The following is a 13127-nucleotide window of genomic DNA, read 5'->3' as shown; positions in this document are numbered from 1 at the left end:
TGCAGCTTGCCTTGAGCAGGCTATCTTTCCGATAAACAAAAAGTTCTTCTGTAATGACCTAGATAGCAATCGTGCCTTCGCCCATCCAACATCAACATTGTCCACGTCCATTAGCCAGCCAGAGCCGTTTGCGGAAATCGACCGTGGACAAGACATTATTGGCTTGGTGACTAATGATTAAATTTCCGTGTGCAACTTAATTAACCTTTCCCACGCTCACGGTGGTCCACCAGTCCAGCATCAAGATACGCCTTGGTCCTTGGAGCCTCGCTCTGGCTCGAAACCGCCAGATGTGAGTGAGTTCAAATGCGAAGAGCACGAAGCTAATTTTCACCGTTGCAATCGGAAAGAATCCGGACTCTGGGACCGGGAGACGAAGGTTTCCCTCCAACTCCACGAATCGTCCCCGAGAATTGCCCCCGGGGTGACAGACTAACGATCGTCGTTCACATTTACACTTCCGGGAGCCGTCCGTGCAGCGACCAGGCACCGGCAATGTTTTGCATTAATGAGTCGTCGCTGGCCCGCTCCGCTTCCGTCCTATTTCCACGTAGGCGTCTCCTCCAGGCGCTGGCCATTAATCCTAATCAGGATGCTGGTCCTCCGGGCTGGATCCCGGGATGCGCACTCATTCCCCCCGCCCGATCTTTCCTGTGATTCATTTTCTTTTCATAAATTTTGTTCTGCAGGCGAGGATTACAGCATCGAAAGCTGTTCGACCATCTCGGGCTCAACAGATCGGTTTGATTCGCATGTTCCCGTAGCCGAGAGTGAAGAGAAAGGAAGAGACAGTAGAAACAAAAAAACTTATCCCCATGCGCCCATGTAACCAGCCGCCCGTTCCGGTCCACGAGGGTCCAGGATTCCATTCAACCGAGCGTCCGGAAACGGAGCTAATGATAGCCCGAGCGAGCTCTACTTCCGGCGATGTACCGTTGCCGGACGCCAAAAGTCAGCCGGATCGGTGAGCGCTGTTTGGATAAGACGGGTGAACCGAGCACCAGAACCTTTTGCCGCTCAAACGGGGCGAGAAAAAATACGGCTCCATTCATCTCACGTTCAAATCTAATTAGCAAGAATGGAATTAATTGCAGCACTAATTAATTAGCATACATGAAATATTTCCCGCCGTTTTTTTCCCTTCACCTTCATCCTCTTTCGAGCACCCTGCTCCTCTGCTCGGTGTGCGCGTGGCACTAGAAAAAGTTTCCTTTGGGGGGCAGTGGGTGGGGCGAGATTTGGTGCTGTCCGGATGGTAGAGAATTGAATCAGTGAGCCAGACAGAACCGGGTTCGATGTGTCGTACAAAAGGGGGGGAATAGTTTTTCTGCCCAACGTCGTCTAGGAACGGTGCTGTGAGCCTGCCAGGCACACAGGGTTAAAGTCGGACCGGTGATGAGTCGCAGGGTGTACAAGTGTTTACCCTGTATGCCTCTTCATCCGTCACATTCGTCGGCAGCAAGTAACGTCGAGAAAGTTTCCCCTACTCGTACCTTCGACCATTCAAGGCCATTCGATGATAATGGGCAATAGCAATGTTGATGGCGTTGATGAGGATGACGCCAACGACGACGATGGTGGTGCTTAAGTATGTAAACACGACGCCAGAAGTAAATGACAACATTGGTGATGGTGCTGTGATTAAGTCGTGAGTACGTGAGTGAAATCGTTCTCGACTCTCGAGCCATTCGAGTGCCCCATTTCCCAATCGAAGTGGACAGTCATGGTGGAGTAGCAAGCAGTGGGAGAAGAAGAAGAAAAGCTAATCTTATTTCATGGACTCGAGAGTAGACTAATCCTTGGCCACTCTCTCTAGCGGGTGCTATACCTTTCGCTCGTTCGGTGGGACGGTGGGCAACGGTTTGGGATAGCTGCTCAATGTCCATTGGGCCTTGTTTCTGGTTTTGTAACGAGAAAAATGTGTAATCGTTTGGTTGAAATGGTTGATGTTGGGAGACGTGTCTTTCATGATTGTATTTTAATTGGACACAGTTATGGCGATCGTCTTCTTGATTGTTACACTTTTAATTACATCCGTGGAGGGTAAGAACAGATTTTTTTCGGATTGCGAGGACAGTTAGTGTTGTTCGCATTTGTGAAATTGTTATTAATTTAGTCCTCTTTTCCTCATAGGCCATCAGCATGAGAAGTGAGACTTTTTTCAATAATTTTAGTTTCTTAGATCCAATTACAGATTCCGCTTAATCTTTACCAACGGTTTACAAGGACAATTTATCTAGTTAATAGAGGTAACGGCCATCAACTGGAGATCATTAGGTCCTTCGTCCTTTTAAAATTGGTAGAAGCTTCAGTTCCGACAGCACGTTGGCACAAAATAACTAAGAAAAGGTTTTTTGTAGCTTAATCACGTGGAGAGCCTTTTACTGGATTTTGAAAATGATTAAACTTCAAGCTTAAATTTTCTTTTATGTAATTGAAAGCAGGAAAAAGAAAATTTCAACATAATTTTCTTTACAAAGAGAATTTTTTCCATAAAGTCTTTTGCATTGGACTCATTACCACATCGAATAAATCTAAGGCAAATTTCACCAAGTGAATGGTCACCTTTCGATGCGGTTTTCATTTTACAAAGCCACTATGCGACACGCACACACACACACACACTCGTCCAAATCCGGAACCGCCAGAATCGTCCAGCGGCATACTCCAAGCGCACGTACCGTGGAAAATCGGTGAAAAATTACACTCACGCTAACCTCGAGCCGCCCCGGACCCAACCCAACCGACGATCCATCCATCCCATGCATAAACCATTCACGGTGAACGGTGAAATGCGAAAAATTCCTTCGTGGTTGGATTGGTTTTCGGTGGTTTTGGTGGTTCGCGTTTTCTTTTATTTCCACCAATGGGGGTTTTTGATTTTGTTGTTGTTGATCTTGTTGTTTTGTTTTGCGCTTCAGTTTGGACGATGATGGTTACGGAATGGACGTACTGTTCCACCGGTTCCACCATCGGTTTTGTTCGTAACGGCCGGAAAATAACATAATCAACGTTATGGCAGTGGTGTAGCAGTGGCAGTAGTAGCCGTGGTAGTAGTAGCAGCAGCAGTCCCACCATGACCATTGGTTGGAAGCTGCGATGGCCCGGTGGTGGCTCGGCCCGATGATGGTTCGGTAAATTTAAAATTCTTTTACCCGAAAGAAAAATATTTACCGGACGTGATTTATATATTTGCCGGTCACGCGGGCCGCGATGTGTTTGCCGTATGCCCGGGTTTGTTAATGTGGAAGCCAGGTTGAAGCAATATCGAGGCCGGTGCAAAAAAACAAAGTTTTCTTTTCGCGAGTGGTTCGTTTAGTTTTCGCGCTGTTTAAACACAGCGCCCGCAACCAACCAAACACTAAAGCTGAAGCGCCAAATGTGCGAAGAAATGTGCCAGCAATGTGAAGGTTGCGACCCTTTTTTAAGGCAGCGATCGTATGGAAACAAGCAGCACTGTGGCAATTCACTTACCCGACGGCCCCGTTCGACAGGAGCTTCAGTTCGCGGTCGAGCGTTTCCTGGATGTTTTTCTGCGAGTACAGATTGATCGGCGAGTTGAACTGCTTGTGCACAAGTCGTTTCTGCGTCGCCGCCATACTTTCGCTCAAGATGGGACAAGTTTTTGGTATCGGCGCAACGAAAAATCAATCAACTGGACGGTTGCTTCACTCAAACTTTGCGCTGCTTCGTTTTAATTTGATTTGTGCTCAAATTAAACAAATGGTGGTCGAATATCCTCGATGCTGAGTGATTTGGGAAGAACGTGGGCTAGCCCAGTTGCTTACGTGTTGTTGTAGTGGTGAAATGATGCTAAGGTGGTACGTGAGAATTGAAAAAAGTGAGAAACAACATCAACGACAAGTAAAAGAACTTAAAGTAATAGATTAATTAACTGTTGCTGCAGAGGTTCATTGTAAGGAGTTTCAGTAAGAAAATTTAACAAGCAAGGAAAAGCTAATGACTCTCGTTTAATAAAATAGAAGTTCAAGACAGTAAAAAATAAAGGTAAGAAGCTTTAAATAGGAATCGTATAAGCAAAACTACTAATATTGTCAAGCTACCAATTACGGAATTTAGCATGTCTGACAGCGGTTGTTAAGGCACTTACACTCAAGTTCAGTAGTTTTTCAAGGACTATTTTATTATAGGTTTGTTTTAGAGAACCATTTTGCAATATCCCTTAAGGTGCTTTTATTAATGTGCGTAAGAAACTGTATAATAAAAAATGTTGTTTCAATTCTAATTTAACTTTTCATTCCAATTATTCAATATGTGTCTAGCAATCGGGCTCTGAAGTGTAAAATATGTGCTTTTATATCATTAAAGCATCTTAAATAAGCTTACAGCAAAGAATGCACCTGGAATTGATTCGTCACACTTAATTGTTGAGTTGACAGATTGATTTGATTGCAAAACAACGGAAGAATGTTTTGTGTATGATGTTAAGCTATGAATCGATTTCAAGGGCGTTGAATGACATTTTCGGTGGCTAAATCAGTATTGGTGGTTGTGAATTCTAGCTTAAGAAAGGCTGAAGTTACCTTAAAGTTGGCTAAACATAATTTAAAATCACACCAGTGACATTGTGATACGATATCCTCAATTCTAGATAATTCATTGTAATAAGGTTAAAAATCAGAATATGTTGCGAATAGCCCCAGATCGTTTTTAAATGCTTAAAAACCAATATTTCGTTATAATAAATAATTCAATTTTCAATATTCTATCTAGTAGTAAAATCCAAAAGCTCTAGGAGTCTTCAATCGTTAGGAAGATCGTTTTTTTATAAATTAGTTTCCTACTGCTTTTGCAACAAAGTACAAGGAATTGCGAGTAAGACACCTATTTTTTACTCGTTTATAGCTTCAGTAATTTTTCCCTGGAAGTGAAGATGGGTAGGATGATTTAATTGGAATTTCAACTCGTTTCAACACATTTCTTGAAAAGGGCATCTGAATTGATCCTATCCGATGGAACACTATCATCGTCAATCGGTTAAGTGGGCCGCGTATGGAATGATGCATTCACCGCACGAGTTGTGATTCCTCCATAATCAAAAGTTCACATGAAAACGTAACGTTTCCAAAAGGGATTGATTGAACGTGATAGCCAAATCAATCAGAAGGAAAACCTCTTTTTTGCATTCTAGCGTGGGATTCGCGTACAAAGCATTGGGCAGGGAGGGGGCGCAAGCATCATCATGAGCTTGCGCTCCCACGATATATGGATCGAAATGATTTGAATGTGAGTCAGGTTTTTGGAAAGTGTTTGGGTGGTGACTGCGGAGCGGGCAGGATAGGGTAGGATTGTACAGATTCGTTTAGAATTTAACGTGCTTCACAAAATCACAACCCACCACACACGGTTTGCGGGAACGTGCAGCGGAACGGCACGTGGGTCCAGCAGAACATGCATAATATGCCTGCTCCTTTGGTCGTGAACTGACCAGCTGGAAGAAACAATGGGGAAAAGTGCGATGATGACGGGACGGTGTATGTGTATATGTGTGTGAGAGGAGGCACGGTTCGACGTGGAAAGGAATGGAATGAATGAAATTAAATTTCAAAATTAATTAAATGCATTATGAATCATGGCGCGGTCTAGCTTGCTTGCTTAGCGAAGCTCTCGGTGACCGAAATCCGGATGTTTGGAGAGCACGCGGCACGGTGTATGGGTAAGGTGATACGATTATGCCCCGTCTACAGCATATCCTTCCCTTCGTCGTCTCTTTTCCAACTCCCCAGCTTCCTATAAACTTCCCCTACAAGCGAGAGAAATTATGGATGGAAAAGATTCTCATTTCGCTTCGGCTGGAGTATTGAGCAATGGCGCTGTGTACCAGGGTTCACCATTCCATCCATTCAATTTCGCCATTGTTTTTCGGGCACCATAACGGTAACACAAATATCGAAAAGCGAAGATTTCAACTGGTGTGGAAAGGGTTTCCCTTTTACGATTGGCCGGAGTTTCCGGTGGGTCGAAAAGCTAGCGGAAAGACATAAGACGCCAACACTGAAGAGGATGGCAAGCGTTGAGAAATAACAAACCACAATCCGGATCCGGTACTAGGAAGGGGTGAAATAGTTTTGGGTGTTGGTGGGTAACGGGGGTTGAGTGGAATGGAATTCAAAATATGGGAAGCACTACATCCCATCTTTCGTTCACCCGACCCGATTCGATGCGATGAAAGGGTAGGCGTTATGGTGTTATATTATTTTCCACCCATTAATCGGGAGCGCTGGAGTCGCTGTGCCATAGAAGCTTCACTCACATCAAGTAGTATGTACGTGTGGAGATGATTTAACATGTGTGTGTTTGACGAAGAGTTTGTCAGTGCAATTCGGGGTTTGCTGTGGGAAAACATTAGGTTGCACTTTCGGAGAATACGTTTTTCAGGGGAAAATTTTCTAATTAAAACTTCGTATTTCAAGTTTAAGGGTTGTTTACTTTCCATCAAACCATATCTTTTCTTTTTTTGTGAGAATGTATTTCAGATTATGCAGGGTGTCTGTTGAGAAAGTGAGAATGACTGAAGAGAAAAATAGCTCAATTTCATGAGGGTTTTTCCAATTCCTGGAATTTCCAGAATTCAGATTAAAGTTAAGAAAATTTTATTGTTTTTTTCATTTTTAAGAGAAACATCGTAGTATAAAAAATCTTCAAACATTTGATCTTTCCTTTAGCTGTGAGAGAAGACAAAAAATAATGAAGGACATTTATTGCATAGTTTTAGGCGTATGTAATTTTTCTTAGAAAATTCATAGAAATGAGTTGATCAGTTGAATCAGTTGAATATTGAACTTTCATTCAAGTTTAACTCACTTCTCCTTCTTTTCCGTCCTCTCCTTCTGCTTCGTTTTAGATTCAATAACCTCAAAATGCTTGGAATTGGCGTTTCCAGCTTAATTGTCTTGTTTATACTCGGAAAGAAAATTATTTAAATACTCAATGAACTTTAACGCCTGCCAAATTATGTTTTTGTGTCTGATTTGTTCATAAAAAGCCCTCTATCCCATATTCCATCCTGTTTAATCGCCTTGGTTTGCACCAATACGCCAAAGAGATAAAAAATAACTCCTCAAGCCGTAGTTTGCCTACCTTTAGGCGTAACAATGATTTTAGTTTAATTCATTCAATCAACTAAATTAAAAAATCGCTCTTTATTGCATTCAATTATTATAAAAGTCTCCGCAATGTTTTTTTTCTTCTCGTTTTCATTTTCATTTCATATTCCACATACAATCTGCCTGATTGCTTACGTATTGAAAACGGCACCGATTTAATGTCCCAGCCTCAGCCCTGTTAGTCTACGCAATATCACGCTCCGACTGCAATCGGAACAGGTTGGCACATGAGTAGAAAAATTATTTATTTAGAAAATTGATTATCAATTACAATTACACGGTTGAGGAACTGCATCGGTTGTACCGCGTACCAGCTACGCACTACGGGTGCTACTTAAGCCCAGTGGCGTCCGGTACACAGACTCAGCAGTACTACACCGACTGCTGCAGAGCATTCGCCATTCCACGTTACTTGGCTCCCTGCCGGCACAACGACTCTGTGCAGGGGATAACCGTGCCGAGAACGTTATCGATTGGGAGCATGGGAGATAATAAATTTCGACGACCGATGCCAAGCTGCCGATGGGGCACCGATGGGTCACCGTGTATGTCCGGTGGCTTTATTTTACAGTCGAGTCGAGGCGACCCGTCGTTGGACCCGCTGGGTCGGTGGGTATTTGTTGTGAGCCGTCAGAAACCGTTCAACCCGAAGGGGTTCGAAAGGGCCTGCGAAATTCCGGCAACGGTTCGGTCGTATGGCCCGGAAATACCATCCAGACAACACAACTCACACGCTTGGCTGGCAACTTTGGTTTTCCGATTCGTATGGTCGAGCAGTGCCCGATCGGCAGGGGCCGGCGGGCTTGCTCTCGTTAGGTTCAGCTGGAGCCGGATATCCTGATTTTCTCCATCAAAATTTCCACGACAAAACGATAGCATTCGTGGGATAGGGTAGGAGGGGTGAGGGGTGGATAGGACAACGTCTCCCAGCGAATGGATCTCGATTTTCAATGACCGCTTGTGCGTGCGTGTGGTGTGTGTGTAGGTGTGTTTTTTATTCCACTGTCTGCAAGCGTTGTGTGTGTGTGTGAATATTTCAATGTGGTTTGTGTGCGCGAGTGTGTTAGACGCGCTTAGTATTTGCACTCAACTCGAATTCCACCTTTTAAGCACGCTTCGATGCAGATGAATTTAGAATGAAATAAAATCGCAATGAAGAGATAAATCGTGCCACCATGGTTATGTCCGGTTCGATGATTCTATCAAACGCCCCGGGGCTGTAACTGCTGCACGCGCGCAAGGCGACACAAGGCGCGCATTCCGTTCACGGAAAGACCGTCGAGCAGCCGGTCGAGTGGCTCGTGCCCGGTTAAGCTTTCTTCCGCTTGGAAGCATCCTTTTTCACGCCACTGCTCCATCGCTTCCGGGGAAGGAAAATGCGTTCGTGTGCGTGTGTCCACAGTTCCTTCTTCTCCCATCACGCGCGCTCTCTCTCTCTCTCTTCTGCTGCTGCTGCTCCGCCACTCTCTTATGAAAGGTGTGAGTCGACGTGCGTTCGGGATGATTTATGCAACAAAAGGTGTACACCAGCGGAACAAATTTGGGAAATTTCGAAATTCGATTAATTGGGTCGCTGATTGCATTTTCTCGTCAATGTTCCAGGTGCACCACACGAACGGGGGAACAACGGGCAGACATTTGCATTTCCTGGTAGCGCTGGGCGGTTGGCAGTGTCGAATGCATTCGACTATGCATTAGATGCATTAGCCCGAACTTTTGGGGGTGACCCATTGGAATTGGCATTTCGGAGCGATTCATTTGAAACGCATCGAACCGTAATCATTACTGTGCGGGTTTCTGTGATAATCTGATGCAAGCGATCCATTTTAGTAGCCGTGAGTGTGTGTGTGTGTGTGGCCCGGTGTCCCCGTGCCAGCATGTAATGTTGCGAGTGGAAAATAGTTTAGATTGATTTCGATAAGTAAGTTCGATTAAACGTGCTATATTTAGGAAGTACATTAATCCAAGTGCTTTCTGTGGATTACGGGTTTTGGGAAATGGTTTTTCTGCATTTCTTGTCACAAGGGGAACAAAATGAAAGCCATTTGAAATCAAAATTAGATTTTGCAAACTTTGTTACACTTTTAATGGGACCAAGAGCGTTTTAATTTTTTTTTGACAATGTGATTGACAATTTTGAAAACTTTCCTAAAAATACGAATCTTTTCAACCATCCGTATCGCTCTATCCAAACAATGTTCATCTTCAGAATAGAGGGTTTTGATATGCTTTTGCACCACAACACACACACACACACACACACACACACACACACACACACACACACACACACACACACACACACACACACACACACACACACACACACACACCCAACACAATACACCGTTGCACCAGCGGGAACAGATCGAGTTGCATCTTTCTCCTATCTGTCTATCGGTCCCCACAACAGCGAGCCGGAAATGCGAAATTGCAACGACACCAAAAACGAATGATGGATCGGATAAGGAAGCATGGAGCGTAAGCATGGGTGTAGGATAAGCATGTTCAATTTCAAAATTTATGCGCTGACAAAGTAGATTTTAAATTCAATTCGTAGTACGGCTTGCACGGTCTCTGTGTCTTGTTTCCCCGAAATTGGGATGGTTCGAGTTTGCTAGCCGAGCACAGGAGCAGCAATACCAACGCTCGGTGAGAAATGGAAACAGAAGGAGAGGGATGGATAAGTGGGGCATTTTTTCTCTGCTGGGTTGTGTTCCCTAGTGACTGATTTGATGCATTCTAGTGATCGAGTTTTGGAGTTTTCTTTTTTGTAGGTGGAGATGAACAGTTGAAGCACATGGGAAGCTGGAAAACCTAATAGAGTGAAGGATTATTAGTTGCAGCAGCGAGAAGGGACATACATTGTTGGATGTATGGAGCGAATATTTTCTTTTTGGATTCGAAGATAGATTTGAGAAAGGATCTAATTCCTAATTTATGAAAGTATTGAGTAGATCTTTGCTTGTTTGGCTTTGATATATCCAGGACTCAGGCAGAGTTTTCTCATATTAATTTAAAGATTCTTTAACAAATTTTTCCGTATTTTTAAACTATAAAAAGGTCATTTACAGACATTTTTGCTAGAGCAAAATCAATCTATACCAAAAGACAGATCGACCAGCCTTGCAACAATTGAAAGCTATTTTAGGATACTAACCTAAATTGCCATCCAAATCTGATCTCCCGCTATTGTTTGTCTTGCCATCCATCAACCAAATCTCCCCAAATCATCCCTGCCTCGCCCACAGACCCCTTACCATTCCATAGGATCGTTCGAAAACATCCAACAACACCCAAAAACAAAAACCTTTCGCTTCCCGCGGTGACTTTGTGAAGATATTTCCATTGTACAACGTTCCGGCAAACTTGGCTGACTTGGCTGGTTCGCTTAGGGTTGGACTAAATTTAGTTCATCATCGCACCCGTACCGTCGAAGAGTCGTCTGTCCACCTACACGTGAAATTGACGGTGACCATCCATCGAGTTTTCCATCCATTGGCACAACCTGCGCAACACCCCAAAACGGCCCACTCGCGAATAGTTCGTAGGGTGAACTGTGTGAGCTGTGTGTATGTTTAAGTTAAGCGGGACGGGTTTTTTGCGGCATCAGCGAGCGAGTGTCAGTAACATAAGGTTTGGATAAAACGGAACAGAGCAGCAGGTGTGGTCGAGTTCGTTCGTCGTTACAGACATGAAGCATCTCCATGTCCAAGTCATCATCGGACGGTTCAAGTGGGTTTTGCGTGCGGTTAGACGCGTTATAAATAGCGTGATATGTTTGCCATCGGTTATTAACAGAAATTTCAATACAATTTAGAGTGAGGCAGGCATGTCGGTGGCACGCGTTTCGTTAGATGTGAGGAGAAGAAAATTGAAGAAGAAATTTTAGTGGAGAACGACCTACCTTTTACTTGTTTGGGGAGATGGAAAACAGGGGCAGATTCCACTGAATAGATGTTTAAATTATTCTACACAACTTTGCACTTTAAAACTTTAAAATCCAGCTGTAAAATGAAAAAATATCCAAACAAACACACAAAAAAACTTTATCACTTCACGTACTTTCACTCTGAACCTCTCTCTCTCTTTACTATCGGTTGACGAAATACTCTCGACCCCTTCAACGATAAGAGCTCTGAACAGCTTCAAGTATCCGTTGTCAAGTGGCAGGAAAAATTTGGGTGATAGGAAAATTTTCACCTCACACACCCATCGCACTCAACACACACACACACGCACTTGAACACGCACCGGCTGGAAAATGGAACAATTTTCGCGCTCATCATCATGCTCAATCGATCATCCACCTGCATGTTCCATTTTCCACGGACACACACACACACTTGTTTGCGCAAGCAAGTGGCCTCTTTTTTCCTTTTTTGCTCAGCAATGCTAATTTTCCAACACCGTTCAATTAGAACTCAACCGGACCACTCGACTCGATCGATAAGATCGTTACCTTGCGGGGAAAAAGCGCGGATGGAAAACACCAAACCACCCAGACAAACGCTTCAACTCTACCGATGGACAACGGGCCAAGATCAACCGTAACCCTAGCGAAAACCCTACCAGCATACAGCATTTCCCTGCATGGGTTGGTGCATGGTTTTGCGGTCTCGTTCTGGCACACCGCGTGGCAGGTCTTGCTGTCCTGCTTGGGCAATAAATTACTGACGTCTCGTCGTTATTTCCATCCCTACGCTTTCTCACCGCCTACTGTGGACATGCGATCCGAATGATTATGATACAAATATTCATGCGCAGTCAAAACGAATACATGCTTGCGAGCGTGGCAAAATGGTTGAGGCAGTGTTGACGATCAGGTTGCGGGTTGTTTTTTCGTATTTGTGGCTTTCCTTTGCACTCGTTACACCATATTTCTATCTTTCGATCGTGTCAGCCATTGCTGTGGGTGCGTGTGGGATAGGTTTGTCTCGAACTGGGGGAGGATATGGGCGATCGTGAGGTCGAAGATCAACACTACTTTCGTCACAGCTTCGCTAGAGTTCGTGCCGATGTGGTTGTATGAAAGATCGTTATAATGTTGCCATTTGTAGGGTGAAATTAAAAGTTTCAAAGGAAAAATCATCTAAGATTTTTAGTAACTTATTTTCCTTTGAAGAGTTTCTTCATAATTCGAACATTTTGAATTATGATAAGATAAGGAAAATAAAAAAGTATATTTTTTAAGAAAAATCCTCCAAATTAATTGAAACACCCACTAAAATTGCTTTATTGCAAAATAAACATGGACACGGAAAATGCATGAATTCCTACAGATAGTTTTCTTTCGGATTTCGGTTCGCATTCGTATTGGTGTGTTGTCTGCCTGTCTGAGCGGTAGGATCTGAACCATTCTGAACTTGCGACACTTCCCACCAGAAGTCGGTGACGTGGCCGTGAATTATGATTGTTGGAGGAAATTTTCAGGTCGAAAGCAAAATTGTTGAGCAAGGTTCTCGAATGGAGCGAGTGGTGAACTGTTGCGAAATTTAGTACGTTACACATTAAAGGGAAGTTTTTTGCATGAAATCATTTTATCTTTATGTTTAATACCTCTAAAAAATAAACTTTATTACATTTATCAATAAATATTTGGCTTAAATATTTTAATTAGATTACCTCTGCTTCTTTTGAGTGTAGGTAACGCCTGCAGTTATGCAATAGGTAATTTTTAAATATTTTTGTGTAAAAGAAGTGTGTGTTTGCGCGAAACTATTTTATTTATTGATATTATTTTTCCATATTCTGAAAATTCACTATTGGAAATTCGTATGATTTATACTATTAAAAAAAAGTCAGATATTAAATTTTATATTTGATTTCCGTCAACAATCACAGCTTGATCGAAAAAAGTTCGTGAAATTAAGTGAAATGAAAATAAAATATTTAGAAATTAGAAATTCATGATTGTATTGTAAATGAGATTTAATTTCCAACCATTTTAATAAAATTTCCTTCCAACAAGAAAATCTTCCGGCAGCGTACCAGCAAACC

General features: G+C 43.1%; 1 protein-coding gene across 8 annotated transcripts in view; it reads right to left on the bottom strand.

The window, feature by feature from the left end:
- The window catches only part of LOC118510909 (trithorax group protein osa), a 101876-nt gene extending 90147 nt beyond the window's left edge, over window positions 1-11729 (bottom strand). For 3 of the 8 annotated variants that reach the window (XM_036053304.1, XM_036053305.1, XM_036053306.1), the window contains exons 1-3: window positions 11590-11724; window positions 11035-11134; window positions 3475-3813 (exon numbers count right to left, since the gene is read on the bottom strand). In XM_036053304.1, the coding sequence (XP_035909197.1) occupies window positions 3475-3599 (125 nt within the window). In that variant the 5' untranslated portion in view covers window positions 3600-3813; window positions 11035-11134; window positions 11590-11724. Of the gene's footprint in view, window positions 1-3474; window positions 3814-11034; window positions 11135-11330; window positions 11350-11437; window positions 11459-11589 lie in introns of those variants that run through there. The other 5 variants (XM_036053308.1, XM_036053309.1, XM_036053300.1 and 2 more) reach the window with 4 other exon arrangements.
- Window positions 11730-13127: the final 1398 nt, after the last annotated feature.

The sequence above is a fragment of the Anopheles stephensi genome, chromosome 3 (assembly GCF_013141755.1).
Source record: "Anopheles stephensi strain Indian chromosome 3, UCI_ANSTEP_V1.0, whole genome shotgun sequence".
Lineage (NCBI taxonomy): Eukaryota > Metazoa > Arthropoda > Insecta > Diptera > Culicidae > Anopheles > Anopheles stephensi.
Note: the sequence above shows the minus strand (reverse complement) of the source record. Positions and strands in the feature narration are given on the sequence as shown.